At 37.7% G+C, this 25,687-nt stretch overlaps 1 protein-coding gene across 1 annotated transcript in view; it reads right to left on the bottom strand.

Moving 5' to 3' along the window:
• Positions 1-25,687, bottom strand: part of WDR49 (WD repeat domain 49) — a gene marked incomplete at its 3' end in the record, with an annotated part of 135,429 nt that overhangs the window by 69,024 nt on the left and 40,718 nt on the right. The window contains 4 exon segments of the mRNA XM_082655286.1: positions 3,326-3,559; positions 22,101-22,168; positions 22,171-22,245; positions 24,147-24,314. Coding sequence (XP_082511412.1) covers positions 3,326-3,559; positions 22,101-22,168; positions 22,171-22,245; positions 24,147-24,314 — 545 coding nt within the window.

A 25,687-nucleotide genomic window follows, 5' to 3' on the forward strand; every position in this document is an offset into this window, starting at 1 on the left:
GGACTGAAAAAGCATGGGTTCGTTTTGAACTTAGAATTAGAAATAGCAGTAAAAGGAATTGAACATCCATTGGTGCTCAGAAGAGTGTTGGGAGTTGTAGGAAAACACAGAAGGGGAAAACAAGGATCTTTCCCTTCCATCAAACATGTGAGGGGAGAAAGTGAGAATTTAGCCAAGTGTTTAATTGGAAAACAACTAGAAATGCAACCGACGCGCAGAGAGGGGAGAGAGGTATGGTAGGAGATGTCCCTGGAGACCTCGGATGTCGAGAGGACCAGAGATGAGCCCCGGAACTGAATGTTTACCAGCAGGAACTTCAATGACAGAGAAGAGAAGGGGCAGAAAAAAACTCTTCCTCACCTCAAGGGACCAGAGACAAAGCCCAATTCAGGGGCCCCTCCACCTTTCTAACTCTTCCCAACATCTGCTTTCATATGACACATGGGTAAAATAAAGAGTAAGAAATATCAAGATGTTAATAAGAAAAAGAGGTGTCCTAAAGCATCACCCTTCAACCTGAGAGGTATGGGGGAGCCGGGGAGACTTGCCAGGGCTGGCCGCCTGGGAGGAAGGAGGACGACTTCCAAGAGGCAGGACACAGTAAGGCAATGCTGCAGAGATACCTGTTGTTACCATTATTACGTCTATGCTCACACCACCCCCGCCCTGCCACACACACACTTTTGAAAGTCAATAAACTGAAGCTTAGACACGATAAATAGTCTGCCCAACATTTGAACTCACATTTCTCTAACTCAGCAGTTCTCAAAACTTTTGATCTCGGAATCCCTTTATACTACTAAAAATTATTGAAGAATCCAAATAGCTTCTGTTTATGTGGGCAATAGAGACAGAGACAGAGGTAGAGATAAAGACAGAGACAGACAGAGAAACATATATATTTACCAAAGTAGAAATTTAAACTGAGAAATTGTTAAAACACAGGAATACAAAAGCACATATTCCTTTAGCCATCAGAGCAATGATGTCCTCACTCATCATAGAGCCTCTAGAAAGCTCCCTTGTACACTCATGAAACAAGAGAGGAAAAAGTAAACAGCAAGTTAATATTATAATGAAAAGAGCTGTGATCTTGAAGATCCTTTGAAAGGATCTGACTTCCCCAGGGATCTGAGATCACGCTGTGAGAACTGCTGTTCTAACCTCAAGTCTATATTTTTCCAAGACTAGACCTTGGTACATTGAGTGAATGACCTTCACAGTCTGGCTCTAAGCTCCCTTCACTGCCTCAAGTCCCACAGTTTTTGCTAAGTCTCCCCAAACTAGCCATACCAGAATAAACCCTCTCCCTGAAAAAAAATGTAGAGTCTGTGCCCAAGCTTCTTTGCAGGTGGCCATGTTGTACCTTCTGTCTGGAACTACCTCCTTCTCTCCTCTTAGGGGTTCCCACTCTAGATTTTAGGGCTCTGCTGAATGTCACCCACCCCAGCCCCAGCCAGATTTGATCACTTTCCAAGGATAGCACTTTGCTTTTGCCCCATTCATTTCACTCTACTCCACTGTTTCCTTGTGAGCTGGTCATGTGTCTACTTCCTCTTCTTTCACCCCACCATCCTGTAATGAGCACCTACCCAGCAATGAGCTCTTGGAAGACGCCCAGAACCTGAGTCTCCCTGAACTACGGGGGCAAAGAAACTATGTGGCACGTGAATCTTTGATCCCTCATTCTTGGCACCTGAAACTTATTCAAAACTGTTTTATTTGCTTTGTCTAATTATTCTGAAATGATAAATTATCACTGGCTGATGGGACTGTGGGTGATATTATTTTCTTTGCACTTGACTGCAACATATTTTTACAATTATAAATGTTATACAACATTAAAGTGTTTCTCTATAACTTAGCTGCTAATAGTCAGGAAACACTTATGTATGACACACAGCTCTATGTGCTTTATATACATATTAATGCATTTAATTATTTATACTTTTAACAGCAGAAATAAGTAGAGGCATGAATATCCAACTCATTTGTACAGATTCTTTCTATATGATATTCCAAATGTGCATAGTCTATTGTTGCCTATAACTTGCATATCTTTGTGTTATCTTGGCTTTATCTTCATGTTCCAAATGGAAGATTCCAGACCTTCTTTGTGCCCCATTTCCTGAATTCCTCATGGAAGATTGCTCATTTTATGGTCAGGCAATAGCAGATCATAACATCAACACACAAACCTAGCACTTTAACTTTGCAGATCTCAATTAGCAGAATGTTCTCCTGGAAACAAATACATCTCTCAGTGGCCACCAGGGAGTCGCATTAACTGGTTGTGTTCATAAAGTTCAGTAAAACATTTACGAGGGAATGTTCTCCCTGAAGATGGAATTCAAAATGGATCGTTTTGTAAAGGATTTTTATCTCCTAGAATAACCGGAAAACAGAGTGTTTGAAGTAGTGACATGACACACTACTCAATACTAACAAAGGGCTCTCCTCCCCTTGCACCCAATCTGAACTACTCATTTCTGTGCAGATGCAGAAGCTTCGGCAGCAAGGAAAGATAGAATGGGCTAGAGTTACTGTTTAATTGGTCACAAGCTGGATACTGGCTGTCTGCTTGGCTCCAGCTGTGCTGTGACTATCAGGCCTGAGGTGATCACGGTCGCAGACTAAGCTCCATGGGTGCCCGCTCGCTCTGTGATATCCACAGGCTGGCCCTCCCTTTCCTCTAAGAAGGCCTGTGGTCCTTGCGGCATCTCCACTCCAGAGGAGCCCGCTTCCTCATTGACATGCAGGGAGCGCTCCCATAAGCAAAAGCTGCAAAGCATCATTACCGTGGTCGGGAGACAAACAACACTCGCACTGCATACCAAGTGGCACCACATTTAACTGAATCATTTTATTATGAATACATTCCGGGCTGCCACTGTGAGCCACTTGCCTAAACTATGCCGGCAAAATGGATCTTTGCTAATTACATTTCATGCATATTTCAGATCTTTCCATGGGGATGCAGGAGGATGGTGTTCATAAAAGGGAATTTTACAGCCAGGTTCACTTGCGTTTAGCATCAAAACCCAAACTAGCGGGTAACAAAGATAAGTTCAATTACATTCCACGTTGTGTTTGTTTTAGCTGGAATGTTTCCTCCTAGTAACTCTATCAGTGCTGCTGTGGTCACTGGTTGAAAATGAAATCACTCTTCAAATCCACCTGAATACACATTATTGCAGAAATGCAACAGTTATTAAATCATTTCTTTTCCACATTTCCTTTTCTATATTTGTCCTTAGATTGAATTAAGGAAATAAGCCTCTGGATGTGGGGACATGTCAGGAGAGTGACAGAAAAACATCATTACCTGCTTCAAGACTGAATTGTAAAGCACACAAGTGACTGCTTTCTTGTGGCTTTTCACCCTCTTGCCGGAATCACTTTTCACTGCCAGCAATGCTAGCTGGTTATTAAATGAGATGAAAAGCCGTCCGTGGGCTTCATCAAAGTGGAAGAGACATCTGAAGTCCTGACTTTTGGAGAAAGAACAAGCTATCCTCTGGATGGACAGCTGGTGCCGAATATCCCAGAGTCTCAAAACCTGCATGAAACGTAACAAAGTCACAGGAGTACGTCAAGAATAATTCTAATTTTTTAGCCAGATTTTCTCTAGCTCACCCTCGATCCCAGGCAGGCTCTGCATAGTGCTGTAATTGTTCACACTTCTCTCATAGCACATATTTTTTGTATTTCCCTTCTCTGTTTCAGTATCTCCTCAACTGTAATCTCTTCTAGGGAAGGGACTGTGTTTTGTCTCAGTCCCCAGAAAAGTGCGTGCATTTAGTAGGTGCTTACGATAGGCAGAGTAATCATCTTCAAAGATGCCCACGTCCTAATCCCTGGAAAATGTGAATATGCTATCTTACATGCCAAAAGAGATTTTGCAGATGCCATAAATTAAGGCCTTTGAGATGGAGAGATTATCCTGGTTGATTTGGGCAAGTCCAATGTAATCACAAGGGAGATCAGAGTGATGGGATGTGAGATGGACTCTACCTAATGTTCCTGGCTTCAAGAAAGGAGAAAGGGGGGGCCATGAACCGGAGAGCTGGAGAAGGCAAGGAAACGATTCTCCCCCAGAACCTCCAGAAAAGAAGACAGCCCTTGGAGTACCTTGATTTTAGCCCAGTGAGACCCAGGCTGGAATTCTAACCTACAAAACATTAAAGGTGTGTTGTTTCAAACCACTGAGTTTGTGGTTATCTGTCACAGTAGCAATAGAAAACGAATACAACCTCTTTCGATAGATAGATAGATAGGTAGACAGATAATATATGTATATATTTTTTGATGAAATAAAAGACTTGTTATTAAATGAAATCAAGTTCAGATAAAACACAGACAATTAAGACACAAAAAATGACATGCAGATGGAACAAGGTAAACACTGAAGGAAATGGGAAGAGCAGCTTTGTAGATGCAAGTGTTGCCACTGTCAGTCATGGTGCAGAATTAACACAGGGCAGTGAGGGAGAGTCAGGGTGAAGACAGCGAAAATCCTCTCCAATAGGGACCAGCGGGCCAGCTCTAGGGCCAAACTTTTGGGGTTCTGATTTTGGCTCTATCCCTTACTGCAGGGTGACCTCTAGTAAGTTTCTTTGTCTCTCTGAGTTTTTGATGTGGTACCTACCTAATCTGATGCTATGAAGAGTGAATGAGAGCCCATGTCAAGCATTTAGCATGATGACCAGTATGTGGTCAGTGTTCAGTAAATGTTTTCTTTTTCATTATTAAGTGTATTTTATTCTTTTTATTGCATAAACATTAGAACCTAAGAGCAAAAAAGTTTCTTTCAAATAAACTAGTGCATCTTATCCAGTATGAGAATTATTTTAAATTATCTATAAAAGATGACCTCTGTTTACACGAGTGTTTATTACTCCATAGGGCAGGCTACCCAGTAGTTTTTAACCTATTTTAAATCATATACTCCTTTGGGGGAAAAAAAAATCATTTGAAAACGATGGTCCATCCCCTCCTCCTAAATGCATATACCCATACATGCACACAATTTTCCACATAATTTCTTTGGATACATAGACACACACATCTCCCATACAGATCCTGATATCTCATGGGATAGGAATCCCTAGAGTAGTCATTATGATTAGCCAAAGATGTCCTCTTCTACCTTTTGATTCTATCCTACTGTCTTTTCCTACATAAGCCTCTTCGTATACCTCTTTATCCAGGGTAAATGGCCCCAGTTCTTTCAACATCATAACATCATTTTTAGATCCCCCTCCACCATGGCAGCCTCTTGATTCTCTCACTTTGTCTTTTTTTTCCATTTTCTCTCCAGGGGAGGATGGTCATCCAGGCTTTGTTTACCTTTTAAAAAATATAATAAGATATGTCCATGGTGTAAAATGCAATAGCACCGAAGGGATTTTTCTTCAACCCATCCCTCTCGGCCTCAAGTCCCACTCCTCAGAGACAGCCTTCTTTAACTTTTTTTGAGTTATGGTTTTCCCCGTAACACCAAATAGTAGCTGTGTGTGTGTGTGTGTGTGTGTGTGTGCGCGCGCGCACACGTGCGTGAACACAGCATATATTAATCATACATTGAATGACATTCTCCTCTGAAAGTAATGCAGTTACTTACACTCATTTTCTCCCTTTCTCTTCCCATTGCCCCAATCTAAACATTGTATTTTTTTAGTCCTATTGTTACTATGCTTTAAAATAATACACTTACACATTAATTACTGCACTATCAATATAAGACAGTATCTCTCTGCTCACTAATATGTAAAATGAATACCTTAGGGTCCTCAAGGACCTTTTAAGCAAAGTGCTCAGAATTGAGCCAATATTTCAGGTGTGTTCTAACCACTGTTACAGGCACTGTGACTTCTTTAAAGCAGCCTACTTTTACGTGAGCTGATTAAGCCACTCCAACATGCATTGCCCTTACCTTGGGGTCCTGACTGAGCAAAACTCTAAATCTTATTCCCATGAACAAATAATCAAGCCAGACATCTACCATCCTACCTTCAAAAATCTGATGTTGTAAGCTAAAACTAGGATTTTTCTAGTTTCAAAGTGTAAAGATATAATTTTGAATCCTAATTCTATTATATTGATAATTCCTCCCTGATGTGTCCACACATCCCATGGAATACAGTAGATGGTCAATAGATATTTTCTTAATTTGTTGAAGGTTGTGGTTCATTTAACAACTATGTTTTTATCCCACTCACTGTTAAAAATATTAGCTAGGATAAGTCCAAATCTATAACACTTCCATAAAAAAACTTGCCTCACTTCTACATGGTTATTTACCCAATTGCAGATCTCATCTAATTCACATTGAAATTTTATGAGACTTTTTCAAACATCTTGCAGAAATGAGTATGCTTGATGTATAGGGTAACCTCTCCATTTACTAACACTTATAACAAACTTAAACTGACCTAGTCAAATTCTACCAGATAAGCAGCATTACCAATCCCTCTAATCCCAAGAATATATATTTATAAAGTAAATTGGGTTTTCTTGGCAAGAATTTTTTATTAAACAACTTATTCTAGTTCTTAAACCTTACTATTTTTATTTAAAACATTCTGGCCACTCTCCAGAAAATGTTTATCCTCAAAAATATAAACTCTATAAGAACTAAGACTTGCAAATATATTTCAAAGTGTTCTAAATATAAATAGGATTGATAAGCTATTATTTTGAATGTTAAAACCACATAGATTAGATGCATCTAAGATTAGATGCATCTAGATCGTTCTCAAACACTCATATAACTTACAATAGTCATATCATCATTGTTCAAAATCCTGTCTTGTTTGGTATGGACTCCCTCCTAAAAAACTGAAATTAACTTCATTTCAGAAAAATACTCTGGGGCATGGTTGAGTATAGATTAACAATAACTCAACAGTATTCATGGACTATAATTTCCCCAGAATCATTTTCTGCATGTTGTTCAAATCATTTATGTCGACTTTAATATTTCGTTAACATTTAGTCACATAAATAAAATGAAAAATTAAAAATAGATGAGTGATAACGTCTACTCTCTGACAGGTGAGTTCTTGCTATTAGCAATTAAAATTAGAGGTGCATTTTTTAAGCAAAATGTGTATATTCATTAATTTTTCTTAAAATTAGTTTTTACTTTTCTTCTTTCCCTTCTTCCCTTGAAGAACCCTTGACTCTCGTAATTAGTGATCCTACTAAGTCCCCTTCCATCTTTAATTCTCTAATTTTTCTTTCTGCTGAGAACCAAAGCCAACAACATTTATATACTGTCATCAATGTATAAAACAGTGTTTCAGCATTCTCCCAGAAATCGTATCATGGTAGGTGACCTCCCATATGGTTTTCAATTTTTTCTACACTTCACATTCTATACCAGTGGTTCTTAATCTTGACATTAGAAACACCTATGCTGTTTAGAAATTGCTTATGTTTGAGAATTTTGTCAAACCTATTAAATCAGACTCTCTGAGGATGGGGCTCAGGTATTAGTTTTTTGGTTTTTTTTTTTTAAATTTCCCAAGTATTTTCATTGTATTGTACTTTAACTTCTCAATTTGGTTTTAAGATCAATGCTAATCTCCTTGAACAAGACATCTTTCTCTCAGCTTAATCAGTAATACCATGTGGCTTGGCTTTAAACCAGATAACTGTACTCCCCTATTCAGTCTGTATCTTTTTAATCAAGAAAAAATCTCACATTAATTTTATTTTATTAATCAAGTCCTTTTGCAAAATATCACTTAAATATCTAGTTAATATTTGAGAATCCTTGATTTTCCTTTTTTTGTATCCAAATTGACTTCTGAAATAGAATTAGGTCATATTTCAGAAAGGAGTATATTTAATATCATTTTCCATTCCGATATCCTAGAGAAGTTTTCTTTATTCTTAGTAGGAAAAATAAAGAAATTGGTAAACACCCAGGCTTAAAAATTATAATTGAGGAACTGATTATTTTTTAATTTCTATTTTCCATATATTTTTATCTAAACTGTACTTTCGATTTTCATCATGATACCTGAGAACTTGTGATGCTTGTCCAAACTCAGACTTACTAAGCCTAGTCCTTGAAATGCTGTATATAGGGGCTCTTTACTTCATCTCCATGTTTATAGTATTAGGAGGAGTAAGCATCCAAGCTTGTGATTTTATATCAAGGCAAAATTTAGCTTTTCACATAATGATGAGGACTTATTTTTCTACTTAATCTTTATCTTGTTTCAACTGTTACCCAGTTAATAATGCAGGATTATAAAAGCAAATCCTGTGCTATTCATATACACTAGCACTAGAAACCAGTGGATTGGGACTCCAGACTCCAGTCATCTCGATCCTAGTTTTAATATTCCTCAGGTCTGTCAGCTTAGGTATATTATATTATTTCTCCATTTTCTCACCTTTATACGGAAGGGGACGCCACCAGCTCTAAAATTCTGTTAATTTTGTCTAGAATGTACTGAAATTGCTCAATCCATTATCTATAGATTCCAAAATAACAACAACTGAAGCAATTTCAAGAAGGTGTATTGTGAAGATTGGGCTAAAGAAATGTAGTCTAATTTTACAAAAAAGTTCTTCCTGCCCCCTGCCAGAGATGGACAGAATCACTTCACATAGGCATAATAAAACTATAATAAATAAATAATAAATAAATTAACAAAACTTTTCTTTTATCCTATAAATATTAGAATTATAAATGGGTAACTTCATGGATGGGTGGGTACAAAAATATATGTATGGATGGATACAGAATCTGTTTTCAGTGCACTTTTTAAAACCAAATCAGCATTATGTACATATTAGCAACATGTCCAAATTTAATTCAAAGTAGTTAGGGGGAAAAAAGATTCATAATTTCCAATAATGATATAAAAGTGAGGGAAAAGTAGAAGACAGACTTAGAGAACTGCATCAAAATGAGATTTGTTTGGCTGCATCAAATATTTGCTACTAACTCCTACCATCCTGTAGGGCATAGATATAAAATGACAATAAGAAAAAGAGAGAAAGAGTATATATCGCTAAGGGGATTTTGAAGACAGCAGTGCAGCAGCCCAGCTCTCCGGGATAATCCACAAAAATGGATAGCCTACTTGCAGATAATAGGATAACAGGAACTGAGGGCATTGGCTTTCCTGAATATACCTTTATGTATTAACAAGTCTATTTATTTAGAATTTAAGCCTTTGGATAATCCACAAAGGCATAATCAGTGAATGCTTAAAGGCAATTTTTTTTGACATAGCACACATATTCTACTGAATAGCTCAGCTAATGTTTTTATCTTGAAGTAATATAACAGATCTTCCTTTAAGAAATATCTTTGCCATTTTTGTCCTCAGGATTGAGGTCCACCTTAAAATATTAGTGGAAGGTTAAAATCTTCTCTTGTGCTATTCATTGTTAAATTGTTACCATAGCCATTATCATCTTTTTTTCATTCTTTTCAACAAAAAAGAAAGAAGACATACAGCTCTAGGACACAGATTTCTATTGTGTGTGTGTTTGTGTATTCTATCATTGACCTTGAAAAAGTCAAAATGTTTCTTAATGCTATGAATTGTTCTGCAAAAATCTCATTAATTTCCCAGTTGAAGTTCAGCAATAAATTTAACTAATATCAACATTTTATTTAATTGGCTTTCTTTTCAGAACAAAAGTCCTTTGGGGAATTTTTAAATTTCAGTTAAATTGATTTTTTTGCTATTATCATTGCTCACAAACACTGAAAAACATAACAGAATTTTTCGCAGTCTTTAAACAAAAGTTTTCTAACTGCCTTTCAAAGATCACTGTTCCTCTTTTACTTCACAAAGTAAACCTAAACACTTTAAATTTTTTTCTTTCTTTTTTTAACTCAATATTTATACTAACAACTGCTTTGAAGAAAGTAAGCGAAAACCAGCTAGAACAAGGGAATCTTGGTTCAATTATCATTCCAGACTAGGTTTCTGTGGGGGGCCTTCCTGCTTCAAAGAAAAACAACTCTGAATAAAACATAATTTCTGCTGCCTTGCTGGACCTTCAGGGATTGGAGACAATCTCCACAGGTCCAAAAGAAGAAGGAGGAAAAAAAGAAGCAAACTTCACAAGGAGACAGTGAACAGTAGGCATAAATGAGTAGACTATAACCAGGAGAGCGGGCAGACAGCAGAAGCAAGAAGAACTACAATCCTGTAGCCTGTGGAACAAAAACCATATTCACAGAAAGACAGACAAAATGAAAAGGCAGAGGACTATGTACCAGATGAAGGAAAAAGATAAAACCTCAGAAAAACAACCAAATGAAGTGAACATAGGGAACCTTCCAAAAAAGAATTCAGAATAATGATAGTAAAGATGATCCAAGACCTCAGAAAGATCGAGAAGATGCAAGAAATGTTTAACAAAGACCTAGAAGAATTAAAGAACAAACACCTAAAAGAATTAACAAACAGAGATGAACAATACCATAACTGAAATGAAAAATACACTAGAAGGAATCAAAAGCAGAATAACTGAGGCAGAAGAATGGGTAAGTAACACGGAAGACATAATGATGGAATTCACTGCCACGAACAGAATACAGAAAAAGAATGAAAAGAAAAGAAGACAGCCTAAAAGACCTCTGGGACAACATTAAATGCACCAACATTAGCATTATAGGGGTTCCAGAAGGAGAAGAGAGAGAGAAAGGACCTGAGAAAATATTTGAAGAGTTTATAGTCAAAACTTCCCTAACATAGGAAATGAAATAGCCACCCAAGTCCAGGAAGCACAGAGAGTCCCAGGCAGGATAAACCCAAGGAGAAACACATTGAGACACATAGTAATCAAATTGACAAAAATTAAAGGCAAAGAAAAATTATTAAAAGCAACAAGGGAAAAATAACAAATAACATAAAAGGGAACTCCCATAAGGTTAACAGCTGATATCTCAGCAGAAACTCTACAAGCCAGAAGCGAGTGGCATGATATATTTAAAGTGATGAAAAGGAAGAACCTACAACCAAGGATACTCTACCCAGCAAGGATCTCATTCACATTCAACAGAGAAATCAAAAGCTTTACCGACAAGCAAAAGCTAAGAGAATTCAGCACCACCAAACCAGCTGTACAAAAAAATGCTAAGGGAACTTCTCTAAGTGGGAAATACAAGAGAAGAAAAGGACCTACAAAAAGAAACCTAGGGCTTCCCTGGTGGCACAGTGGTTGAGAATCTGCCTGCCGATGCAGGGGACACAGGTTCGTGCCCTGGTCTGGGAAGATCCCACATGCCGCGGAGCAGCAAGGCCTGTGAGCCATGGCCGCTGAGCGTGCACGTCTGGAGCCTGTGCTCCGCAACGGGAGAGGCCACAACAGTGAGAGACCCACGTACCACCAAAAAAAAAAAAAAAAAAAAGAAACCTAAAACAATTAAGAAAATGGTAATAGGAACATACATATCAATAATTACCTTAAATGTGAATGGATTAAATGCTCCAACCAAAAGACAGAGGCTCACTGAATGGATACAAAAAGATGACCTATATATATACTGTCTACAAGAGACCCACTTCAGACCGAGGGACACATACAGACTGAAAATTAGGGGATAGAAAAAGATATTCCATAAAAATGGAAATCAAAAGAAAGCTGGAGCAGCAATACTCATATCCGATAAAATAGACTTCAAAATAAAGAATGTTATAAGAGACAAGGAAGGACACAACATAATGATCAAGGGATCAGTCCAAGAAGAACATATAACAATTATAAATATATATGCATCCAACATAGGAGCACCTCAATACGTAAGGCAAATACTAAGAGCTATAGAAGAGGAAACCGACAGTAACACAATAATAGTGGGGGAATTTAACACCTCACTTACACCAATGGACAGATCATTCAGACAGAAAATTAATAAGGAAACACAAGCTTTAAGTGACACAGTAGACCTGATAGATTTAATTGATATTTATAGGACATTCCATCTGAAAACAGCAGATTATACTTTCTTCTCAGGTGCACACGGAACATTCTCCAGGATAGATCACATCTTGGGTCACAAATCCAGCCTCAGTAAATTTAAGAAATTGAAATCACATCAAGCATCTGTTCTGACCACAACGCTATGAGATTAGAAATCAATTACAGGGAAAAAAAAACCCATAAAAAGCACAAATACATGGAGGCTAAACAATACGTTACTAAATAACCAAGAGATCACTGAAGAAATCAAAGAGGAAATCAGAAAATACCTAGAGACAAATGACAATGAAAACACGATGATCCAAAACCTATGGGATGCAGCAAAAGCAGTTCTAATAGGGAAGTTTATAGCAATACAAGCCTACCTGAAGAAACAAGAAAAATCTCACATAAACAATCTAACCTTACACCTGAAGGAACTAGAGAAAGAAGAACAAATAAAACCCAAAGTTAGTAGAAAGAAAGAATCATAAAGATCAGAGCAGAAATAAATGAAATAGAAACAAAGAAAACAATAGTAAAGATCAATAAAACTAAAAGCTGGTTCTTTGAGAGGATAAACAAATTGATAAGCCTTTAGCCAGACTCATCGAGAAAAAGAGGGAGAGGACTCAAATCAATAACATTAGAAACGAAAAAGAAGTTACAATGGACACCGCAGAAATACAAAGCAACCTAAGAGACTACTACAAGCAACTCTATGTCAATAAAATGGACAACCTGGAAGAAATGGACAAATTCTTAGAAAGGTATAACCTTCCAAGACTAAACCAGGAAGAAATAGAAAATATGAACAGACCAATCACAAGTAATGAAATTGAAACTGTGATTAAAAATCTTCCAACAAACAAAAGTCCAGGACCAGATGGCTTCACAGGTGAATTCTATCAAACATTTAGAGAAGAGCTAACACCCATCCTTCTCAAACTCTTCCAAAAAACTGCAGAGAAAGAAACACTCCCCAACTCATTCTATGAGGCCATCATCACCCTGATACCAAAACCAGACAAAGATACTACAAAAAAAGAAAATTACAGACCAATATCACTGATGAATATAGATGCAAAAATCCTCAACAAAATACTAGCAAACAGAATCCAACAACACATTAAAAGGATCATACACCATGATCAAGTGGGATTTATCCCAGGGATGCAAGATTATTCAATATACGCAAATCAATCCATGTGATACACCGTATTAACAAATTGAAGAATAAAAACCATATGATCATCTCAATAGATGCAGAAAAATATTTTGACAAAATTCGACACCCATTTAGGATAAAAAACTCTCCAGAAAGTGGGCATAGAGGGAACCTACCTCAACATAATAAAGGCCATATAGGACAAACCCATAGCAAACATCATTCTCAATGGTGAAAATCTGAAAGCATTTCCACTAAGATCAGGAACAAGACAAGGATGTCCACTCTCGCCACTATTATCCAACATAGTTTTGGAAGTTCTAGCCACGATAGAGGAGAAAAAGAAATAAAAGGAATACAAATTGGAAAAGAAGTAAAACTGTCACTGTTTGCAGATGACATGATGTTATACATAGATAATCCTAAAAATGCCACCAGAAAATGACTAGAGCTAATCAATGAATTCGATAAAGTTGCAGGATACAAAATTAATGCACAGAAATCTCTTGCATTCCTATACACTAACAATGGAAGATTATAAAGAGAAATTAAGGAAACACTCCCATTCACCGTTGCAACAAAAAGAATAAAATACCTGGGAATAAACCTACCTTAGGAGGTAAAAGACGTGTAATCAGAAAATTATAAGACACTACTGAAAGAAATCAAAGATGACACAAACACATGGAGAGATATACAATGTTCTTGGATTGGAAGAATCAATATTGTGAAATATGACACTACTACCCAAACCAATCCACAGTTTCAATGTAATCTCTATGAAATTACCAATGGCATTTGTTACAGAACTAGAACAAAAAAGTCTTACAATTTGTATGGAACAACAAAAGACCCCAAATAGCCAAAGCGGTCTTGAGGGACAAAAAAACAGACCTGAAGGAATCAGACTCCCTGACTTCAGACGATACTACAAAGCTACAGTAATCAAGACAATATGGTACGGGCACAAAAACAGAAATATAGATCAATGGAACAGGATAGAAAGCCCAGAGATAAACCCACGCACATATGGTCACCTTATGTTTGATAAAGGAGACAAGAATATACAATGAAGAAAAGACAGCCTCTTCAATAAATGCTGCTGGGAAAACTGGACAGCTACATGTAAAAGAAAATAATTAGAACGCTCCCTAACACCATCCACAAAAATAAACTCAAAATGGATTAAAGACCTAAATGTAAGGTCAGACACTATAAAACTCTTAGAGGAAAACATCAGCAGAACACTCTATGACATAAATCACAGCAATATCCTTTTTCACCCACCTCCTAGAGAAATGGAAATAAAAACAAAAATAAACAAATGGGACCTAATGAAACTTAAAAGCTTTTGCACAGCAAAGGAAACTATAAACAAGACGAAAAGACAACCCTCGGAATGGGAGAAGATATTTGCAAATGAATCAACAGACAAAGGATTAATCTCCAAAATATACAAACAGCTCATGCAGCTCAATATTAAAAAAAACAAAGAACCCAATCCAAAAATGGGCAGAAGACCTAAATAGACATTTCTCCAAAGAAGACATACAGATGGCCAAGAGGCACATGAAAAGCTGTTCAACATCAGTAATTATTAGAGAAATGCAGATCAAAACTACAATGAGGTATCACCTCACACCAGTTAGAATGGGCATCATCAGAAAATCTACAAAGAATAAATGCTGGAGAGGGTGTGGTGAAAAGGGAAACCTCTTGCATTGTTGGTGGGAATGTAAATTGATACAGCCACTATGGAGGACAGTCTGGAGGTTCCTTAAAAAACTAAAATTAGAATTACCATATGACCCAGCAATCCCACTACTGGGCATATACCCAGAAAAAACTATAATTCAAAAAGACACATGCACCCCAATGTTCACTGCAGCACTATTTACATTAGCTAGGTCATGGAAGCAACCTAAATGTCCATGGACAGACGAATGGATAAAGAAGATGTGGTACATATATACAATGGAATATTACTCACCCATAAAAAGCAATGAAATTGGGTCATTTGTAGAGACATGGATGGACCTAGAGACTTTAGTACAGAGTGAAGTAAGTCAGAAAGAGAAAAACAAATATTGTATATTAACGCATATATGTGGAATCTAGAAAAATGGTACAGATGAACCAGTTTGCAAGGCAGAAATAGAGACACAGATGTAGAGAACAAACATATGGACACCAAGGGGGCAAAGCGGCGTGGGGAGTGGTGGTGGGATGAATTGGGAGATTGGGATTGACATATATACACTAATATGTATAAAACAGATAACTAATAAGACCGAACCTGCTGTATAAAAATAAAAAAGTAAAAACTATAACCAGGAGCCTAAGCCTTGGACCAGCAGTGAGTCGGAGGCACTGAGGCAAGACTGTTCAATTAAAAGGACAACAGGGGCTTCCCTGGTGGCGCAGTGGTTGAGAATCTGCCTGCCAATGCAGGGGACACGGGTTCAAGCCCTGGTCTGGGAAGATCCCACATGCCGTGGAGCAACTAGGCCCGTGAGCCACAACTACTGAGCCTGTGCGTCTGGATCCTGTGCTCTGCAACAGGAGAGGCCGCGACAGTGAAAGGCCCGCGCACCGTGATGAAGAGTGGCCTCCGCTCACCGCAACTAGAGAAAGCCCTCGCACAGAAACAAAGACCCAACACTGCCAAAAATAAATAAATAAATAAATTTAAAAGGATAACAAATAAGGAAAATGCAGTAGCCTCAGGACAGTAGCTTTACTCATTTTCATTCTGCAGAAGCAAACACAAATCTTCTCTGGAGGAAAGCATTTTCAATTTCATTCCTCAGAATGCCTACAGTTTAGCAATAGCAAAAAATGAGGTAACAATAAAAGATACCAAACATAGAAAGGAAACAATAAGGAACAATTCACCATGACGAAGAATCATCAGAATAGTAAATATCTAATTTGGATCCCCAAGGACTCCAGGTATTAGAATTATTTGATAAGAAAATGCAGTAATTGATATGAAATTAAAGAGCTAAAAGTCAAAATCCCCTAAATGAGCAAACAAAAAAAGAGCATACAAAATTACCAGGCAGTTAAAAAACGTTTTAGGAAAAAATTGTTACATTTTAAAACTAAATGTATAGGTTATATAGAAAGTGGGCACATCCCATTATAAACATTCCCATAAAAGTCAAGAATATGATAAGATACCACCTGAAATTGCAGGAGAAACCTCAATAAGGAATGGGACATTTTTGTACAACTTTTCTGAAAGGCATTTAAAAAATGAATAAATGGATAAATACAGGGTGTACTTTCTCAATATTTTAAAGATGTCACCTATCAAATTCAATGTAAATCCAATCCAAAAATTAATATGGTTTTTCATGAAACATGAATACTGATCCTAACATTTACTTAGAAGGATAAGATGCCAGAGGATTGTTAAAATTAAAAATAAAAAACAAAAAAAACCCCACAGAAGTAGGAATTTCTCTACCAGATATCAAAACATACAATAAAGCTATGCTGGTTAAAGCAGTGCTGTACTTACGCAGGAAAAGGCAAATAGACTAATGGAAAGAATAAAGCATCCAGAAACAAATTCATGTATACCTGGAAATTCAAATGATAACAATGGAACTTCAAACCAGTGAGGGAGAAAAATTTTTCAAAAGAAATTATTCAAAAAAACCTTGGGGCTTCCCTGGCGGCGCAGTGGTTGAGAGTCCGCCTGCCGATGCAGGGAACACTGGTTCGTGCCCCGGTCGGGGAAGATCCCACATGCCGCGGAGCGGCTGGGCCCGTGAGCCATGGCCGCTGAGCCTGCGCGTCCGGAGCCTGTGCTCCGCAACGGGAGAGGCCACAGCAGTGAGAGGCCCGCGTACCGCAAAAAAACAAACAAACAAACAAACAAAAAACCTTGGATGTCCATTTGTAGAAAAAAAAACATTTTACACAAAAATAAACTGCCAAGTTAAATGCAAAAAAAAAAATTCGACAACAGAATAAGTATTAGCAGAAACTAAAGGAGAACACCTCTATAAATATGAATTGTGGAACATGTTCCTAAGCTAGATACAAAACCAGAGCCACAAAGAAAATCATTTCTTAGACTCAACTTCATAAAAATTTAAAACTTTTGAATGATAAAAATCACATAAACAGGGCTTCCCTGGTGGCGCAGTGGTTGAGAGTCCGCCTGCCGATTCAGGGGATACGGGTTCGTGCCCCGGTCCGGGACGATCCCACATGCCACAGAGCGGCTATGCCCGTGAGCCATGGCCTCTGAGCCTGAGCGTCCGGAGCCTGTGCTCTGCAACGGGAGAGGCCACAACAGTGAGAGGCCCGCGTATCGCAAAAAAAAAAAAAAAAAAAAAAAAAAAATCACATAAACAAAGTTAAAAGATGTATGCTTGAAAGAGACAAGATATTTGCATCATATATAATAAAGGATAATCAATATATTTTTCAAACTACTACTATTGATAGTATTCCCGAGTCCAGTTGAGAGGATAAAGGGCTTGATCAGATAATGCACAAAAAACAAGAAATATAAATGGCTAATAAATAATTGAAGAAATTCATCCTAATTTTTTGTCCATTAGATTCACAAAAGAATGAACACATTAGTGGTATCTATCATTGACAAGAATGTGGGGAAAGAAACACCTTTACACACCTCTGACGTGTATACCAACTGGAACAATATTCCTGCATCTAAACCATCCTTTAAGAATTGAATCCCTGTTGACCCAATAGCATCACTTCTAGAAATGTATCTCAAAGAACATATCACAAGAAATTAGTTATGTGGTCTTAAAGATGTGTGTGTGCATGTGTGTGTAAATGTGTGTGTGTATGTGTGACAGTCGGTTAGAGATAATATCTATTATAATCAACAGGTGATTGAATAATTAAATTATGACCATCCATACTATGAATTACTATGTAGCAGGTAAAAATTCAGGTCTATGTATACTCACATTGAAAGATCTCCAGGAGATATTGTTTAGGGAAAAGCAAGTTGCAAGAAAGTATGTCTCACGTGATGCCACTTACATAAAAATTAATAATAAATACTACCTTGTATTTGTATACACACATAGGATGGTATACAGTATATAATAATAAATTATAACACCACATATTATTATAACACAATATGTTATAGTATATAAGTATGTGATATAAATATAAGACAATACACATCGTGTTAATAATAGATATTTCTTGGAAGAGGGATTGATTTGAAGGGGGAGTGAAGAAAAGGGATATTCACTTCTTGTACTACATGCTCTCTCATTTGTAATTTTTACAGAAGAGCATTCATCTGTTTACTTGGCATAATTTAAACAAAATGAAAGTGGCTTTGTCTCTGGATGGATAGAGGAAAGTTGAGGAGAGAGGGTACGCAGAAGGGGAATGAAGACACACAGGTAAGAGCTAGTCACCAGCACAAGAGTCTTTGAATTTTCCTTCCCAACCTTGGGTGCACAGTACAGAAACCAGACTCTGAGAAAAATCAAAACCTCAAACAAAAGATTAAGTTACAAACTGATCTGATTCTGGTGGCCAAATCAGGATAAGTAGCCCAGGAGAGAAGAGTTAGGAGCGATAGAAAAGCCTAATCAGATTCACTGGTTGAGATATTTCCCAGAGGCTTTGAAAATCCTTTTACTCCCATGGTGATTCCTCCTCTAAATGACCAAGTTACTGGCTCCCAGCAGGGCCTTGCCATCAGTGATTGCCATCTTAGGAGACAATTTAGGAGTCCAAAGCAAAATGCAATTGGACTATTACTTATACCAAATGCTATAGGGATAAACTTATTGTTTAATAATCACTGGAAAGCACAATAGAGAAGTTTTCCAAAAACGAACTGAAGTAAGTCTCAGGAAATTATTTGGATCTAAATTACTTTGGTCTGAAAATCCTCTAATTTAGCAATTCATAGACCAAAATATGGTTCAATCAAAGGCCCTTTGAAAAAAGAATGCTTTCTCTCATTTTCCCTGTTCCCTAAATTAACCCTAGTCCTATAAAATATCCAAAAGAATTTTATGCAATAAAACAAAGGCTTAACCTGGTAGCTGAAAGCTCTGTTGTTTGTCGTGAAGACATACAGGCTAAGATTATTATGCATTTATCGAAGTGAAATGGATTTAGACTAATGTGAAAGACGGCATGACAAGCTTCATTACAATGTAATGGTTTAAAAGTCAAAGCAAAAATAGGATGATAAAACTGACTTGAAAGAGGCCATACACAATCAATTCTGACTCTAAGAACATTTTTTTCACTTGCTTTTAAAGTTATAACACCTTTCAGGGAATTCTATAATGATAATATATCTGTTATTTCTTTCATATTTAGCTTTGATAAAGATTTGTTCATTAAAAAAAAAAAAAAGATTTGTTCATTTAACTAAGATTTATTGAGGACCTACTATGTATATGGCACAACCCAAAAAGAGAGTTCCAAACCTCGTGAATCCTGTCGGTTAGTTGATAGTTACACTATTTTATATGCTTTATTCAACATGTATTTAATGTATATTAATATGTGCTAGATACTGGGAAACACAAAAATGAATTCAACAAATAATCTTTGTCTTTAAGCACTCAAAATACAGTGAAAGATAGAGTATACATATACAGCCTTCAAGTATACATGTCAGGCTGTGTTAAATTCAATAATGGGGGACTTCCCTGGTGGTCCAGTGGTTAAGAATCCGTCTCGCAGTGCAGGGGATGCCGGTTCGATCCCTGGTCAGGGAAATAAGATTCCCACATGCCGTGGGGCAACTAAGCCCGCAGGCCACAACTACAGCAACAAACAGCCCACACACCACACGGAAAGATCCTGCACACGCAACTAAGATCTGAGGCAGCCAAAAAAACCCCACAAATAAATAAATATTTTAAAAAACAAATTCAATAATGGGAGTTAGAACAAAGTGCTAAAAGATCTCAGAAAATAGAACAACTAAAAGCTAAGGCATCAGAAAAGTCTTCATTCTGACTTTCTTTGGTATTTAAGATTCACAGTAATATGTATTCACTTCAAACTGTCAAAAAATAATCACTGGGGCTTCCTGATGGCGCAGTGGTTAAGAATCTGCCTGCCAATGCAGGGGACATGGGTTCGAGCCCTGGTCCGGGAAGATCCCACATGCCACAGAGCAACTAAGCCTGTGCGCCACAACTACTGAGCCTGTGCTCTAGAGCCTGTGAGCCACAACTACTGAGCCTGTCAACCTAGAGCCCGTGCTCCGCAACAAGAGAAGTCACTGCAGTGAGAAGCCCACTTGCCGCGACTAGAGAAAGCCCGCGTGCAGCAACGAAGACCCAATGCAGCCAAAAAAAAAAAAAAACCACTGAACAAACACTGCAAGGTGCCAAGCACTGTGACTGATACCAAGTGTACAAGCTGAAAAGACACTGACCCTACTTAGGAAAGTTAACTACAATTTCAGTACAATAGAACACATGTTCTAAGGAGGGACACACAGGTGCAATGGGAGTGCAGAGAAAGAAACACCTAGGTCTGTCTGAAAGACTCCAGAAAGTCTGAAACTTCAAGCATAAATAGGCTTTTGCCAGTTGAGAATGGAGGAGAGGGAACTGAAGGCAGAAAGAAGGGCACGTGGCAGAGCCATGAGGCAGCATGGTGGAAACAGGCAAAGTGTGATGCGGAGCATCAGATGAATGGAAGAGAAAAGCAAGAAGTGAGGTGGGCCTGGTAGACTGGGAGAGGGCTTTATATAAAAGCTTAAGAATTTTAGAGCTGATATTTAGAATGAGGGTAAGAGGAGGTATTGAAGATTTTTTCTTAGACACCACTTAATTAACAGGATGAAGGGCAGATTGGAATCAGACCCGTATGCAAGAAGGGAGACATGTTAGGCAACCTTGCAATGTTTTGGATGAGCTAACTCGAAAAATAATTCAAAAGAGGATGAGATTTTGAATTAGAGCAATGGCAGTTGAGAGGGAGAGGTGAGGCTGATAAATATATTTGATGGTAGAATCAACTAGCATTGGCAGTTGAGTGGTGAAGTTTCAGGTGAAGGGAGGAGATTTACGGTCTGATAGGTAATTCAGTAAAATAAGCAAGTTTGGCAGGACTTATGCATAGGGTGAGGCTAAGGATTTGAAGATGAATTTCTATTTTTTCTATTTAATTTTCACATATACAAGTATTACTTTAGAATAGAATTAAAAGTCAGAGTCACTGAAAAAGTCTCAGAGGCTGTTCCCAATAAGCCTATTGCCCATCCTTCTTCTCTTCATAGATTTCTGTTCTTGAAATCTATCACATGTTAACTGGATCTATATCAGGCATTATGTAAAACAGAAGCTTTACAGAGGAACATATGATGAGATTATTAGAGATAAAGAAATTTTTCTGGGAGATACGAGTAGTGAATAATGTGATCAGGATACAACCGGGACTACCTGGTTTTGGTACAATGTTTTTTCCACCATATTTAGAATTTGCACCAATATTGTCAAATAGAATGGGCTAATATATTTAACTGAAATGTTATTAATGTACTTGATATTCTTCAGATTAACTTTGATTTCTAATTTACTGAGTCTCTTCAGTGGAAAAGCAATAATAGTTAATTGGCTGTGCCAATTAACAAGAATTCTATATCTTATCAAAGCAACATTTTCTCATTCCCATTTCTGTTTTGTATTTTTATTGGATTACTAGTACTTTGGAAACTCTCAAGATGTGGCCTATTGAGAACCCAAAAATAAGGATTACATCTATGAGTACATGGTTTAAAACAATTTTTTTTTAATGAAACACCTTGTCCAGTTGCCCAGGACTATTCCTAAATTACCATCAGTATCATTTTTAAAATACAGATTTCCAAAAACATAGTAGTAAGTCACTATATTATAAAAATCTATACCAGCTCTAAGAGGAATTTCAGACCAAAGATAGATTTGGATAGGAACTGGGGAGGCAGAACTAAATAAATTAAATGCACACTGTTACTAACTTTATCTTTGGAGAAGATGAGAAGTTTTCTTGCAGCAAAGAATTGGACAGCTATTACACTGGCTGAGGACCCCAAAGGACACCAACCGGCTTAGAGACAACATAGGGGTTCCAAAGGCAAACTTCATTGTTAAAGCCAGCAGTTGCTAATCGGAATTAGAAGGAAAAAAAATGTTTTTAATAACTTGAATACTCTACTTTTTTTTGAAACGAGTATATCACCGTACGTAGATAAAAGCCTTCTGAGCACTAATGCACCCTTGTCTTGAAGGAAGGAAAATCTTATCATTGTCCAATAGCCCAGGCTAATGCATGAATGCTATCACTGGAAATAGCTGAAATGCAGGGTGGAGGGGAGAAGGAGTCTGCATGGGGTGAAAGGACAAGACAGTTCCATTAAGAGGCAAGCAGTAGCCCAACCCGGAGGGCAGAAAATCCTTCTCCCAGTCCCAAAGTTCCCCCTCTACAGCCATCACAGCCTAGGAGTGCAGACCACGTTAAAATTATCCCAGGGGTAAGAGAGAACTAAAACAATATTTAAAGTTCCCAAATTAATGAAAAAGTGTAAGGAAACCAATTATTTTCACTGTCATGTAAATAATCAAGTATTTGCAAGCAAATAAGCAGCCGAAATATATGTTTGACCTGCTCTATTGAGGCAATAGTTTTGTTTTGTTTTGTTTTAACACAAATTGATTATATTCAGGGAGCACATCAAAAACTGGGAGCACAGTGCTTCTTCAGGTCTGGGGAAACTCAGCAGAGCCCTCTTTGTCGTTCCCTTGTTTAGGGACAACTGTGGAGCTGAACTTATTCACATTTATGGAATCGCCATAAATGGCAGACCCCTATTTGGATTAATGCCCAGTGTAAGGGTTATAGCAATAAGAGGAAGTGAATCCACTCTTGTTTCAAGTCTTTACCCCATAGTATGAAATTAGTAAGACAACTGATAAATTTTACCCTGAGTGTTACTGCATACCGTAATATGTAATACCAGCACTGTGCCAGGTACAAGGTAGCGATCAGTATAAAGGGGCTGAAATAATCCATGAATCAACGCAATGGTTGATATTTGAGTCCTCCCAAACTCAATTCACTAACTCCTCCAGCTTTCTCTAATAAATCTACAATCCTCCTTGAAAGTCTGATGTTGGCATATTCCTGAGTTCAAAGTCAAGGTCTCTTTTTACCGTGATTGTCAGCTGTGACTGTTGGAAATTTTAGAGACTCTGCTTAGCTGATATCAATACTCTATATGAATGATAATTTTTGAAAGAGGGTTAATATGACCCATTCTGTAGGCCATGTATGTTCATTCTCTGTACTACCCTATTAATTTTTAAAATAATACCTCACTTTTTTATAATATTTGAACTAATATCATATATATCAAATTATCAGCTTTCAAAATACCTAAATATTTTATTTAAATAGATAATGCCTGAAAACCTTTATCGCTTATTTCTTCAGCTAAAATTTACATCAGAAAAAGAACTCTCCTTTAGTATGCTAAAGGACAAATCTGAAAATTTTCAAAAACCATTAGAAGTTGTATTCTGAAAGGTGAAAAACATTCTCCATTTTGCATTTCTCTAGTAAGTGAGTGTGTGTGCGTGTGTGTGCGCACGCACATAAGAAAATGATGTATAGGTTGAGCATTTGGTTAGGAAGATGGCAGAAGGCAGACACTGCATTCTTTCTCTATGTCATTTTACATTCCCCACCAATTCTGATAAAAAGACTCATTAAAGCACTGGGGAACTTTCTCATCTTGTCACCCCAATGTAGTTCATATACGCTACACATCATAATTCATCATTGTCAGACGTAATAAAATGTGAGCTGCTCAAGTTGGTCTCTCTGGCGATAAAGCAACATGGCGAAGAGGCTCCATGTGTGCGGATATGCATCCCAGACTATTGATGAGTCCCTCATAGTTATCATGATTTATTTTACATACCAATTAACTTGAGACATAGTTATCATGATTTATTTTACATACCAATTAACTTGAGACATAGTTATCATGATTTATTTTACATACCAATTAACTTGAGACGAGAGTGGTAATCAAAAGCACGAATGCCCTGGGCAATGTTGAAGGACGTCATTTTAAGATGCTTTTTTGATTTCTCTCTCCATGCCAGCACCCCAGTGTTTGTATTGCTGGTTGTACTGGAAATAATAGCATCTAAGGACGCACTGTAAGTAACTGATTAAAAAAGAAAAGAAAAGAAAACAACCTTTAGTCGATTTCTCAAAAGATACAGGCAAAATAAAACTGTTTTAAAAGACAAAATTAAAACTTAAATTCAGATTATGATGATGCAACCTGACACTTAGAAAACACCTCACTAAACCCTTCTCTCACCAAAGAACCCACAGTGAAAAGTTACATCAAAGTCTGCATCCAGACTTTTCCTCCCCCCCAACGATAACTTAAACATTTTTTTAATTAGAACACATGACAGGAAACAATATTAATCACAAGAATCATGTGGGATTCTCGAGATATAAGCATCTGGCCAAAACACTGGATTCTTCCTCCTGGGCCGAAAGCAGGCAAACAGGAACTCAGCAGCTATCTGCTGCTCTCAAGGTCCGGCTCACGCCCAACCCATTGTTTTGTTTATGTTTTGACTGGTCTAGAATGTTTGAAAGTGCGGTGTCCTGGACTCAATGCTCTGCCTAGAGTCACAAACACAGCTAGAAGCCCAGGCTGATTGGCTGTCCCCCTGTTCCTGATTATCTAGTACTAAACGGGCAGCAAAATCCCACTTCCCAAGCAACAAAAGTGATCCTGCTGCCTTTTGTCAGAACGACCTGTGCATTCCTATCAGACTCTCGGGCTCCAAAAGACATAGCTACTCTGTCACCAACTTCAAACCACTAAGCCCTCCACGGTTAGAGGGCAGTTCTCTTTTGCATTTTAGTAAGACAATGATTTGTGCCCCAAGGTAAAAGATTTCTGATTTGACCTCAAGCCCAAATTTCAGCCTCACATAAAGAGGGATGTTGGAACTTTGTACAGCTTAAGAAAAGTTGCTTTAATAGGACAGCTCTTGAAAATGTTTCTGATCTGTTTATTATACAGAATCAAGAATAACACTCTTGGAATACAATTCTCAATGGATCGCTAGCATTCCTGCACTTCTTATGAAACTAATCCCTGACAGCAGTTCGTCCCACACTATCTTGTTAAAGATGTTTACATAGAAAACAGCCTTAGAATGTAAGATCGCTTCTCCCTTTGCAGCAAATGATAGACAAATTTACTACTAAGAACAACTCTGGAGCAAAAGATAGCACGCGCCTGCGCACTGTAGAAGATTCAGGTTCTCTAAACTCAGGGTTCCTCTCCTGTAACATGACCCACTGCGCGTGCAGGCATTCATCTGCAACTGTCTGCTTTGCCTCTGTGGGACTTGGGGGTCAAGGGGAACTGACACAAATATGCGGATACTCATGGGGCTTGCTGTGCTGGAAGTAACGAAGTCTTTTTGCTCTAACACAGGAGTCTTCTGTCCTCTGTCATTTTAAGATTATTTTAAAAATTCTTTCTCCAAGTGAGAACCACAGTATTTG

Source organism: Grampus griseus (assembly GCF_964374135.1).
Source record: "Grampus griseus genome assembly, chromosome: 5".
In the NCBI taxonomy this organism is placed as follows: domain Eukaryota; kingdom Metazoa; phylum Chordata; class Mammalia; order Artiodactyla; family Delphinidae; genus Grampus; species Grampus griseus.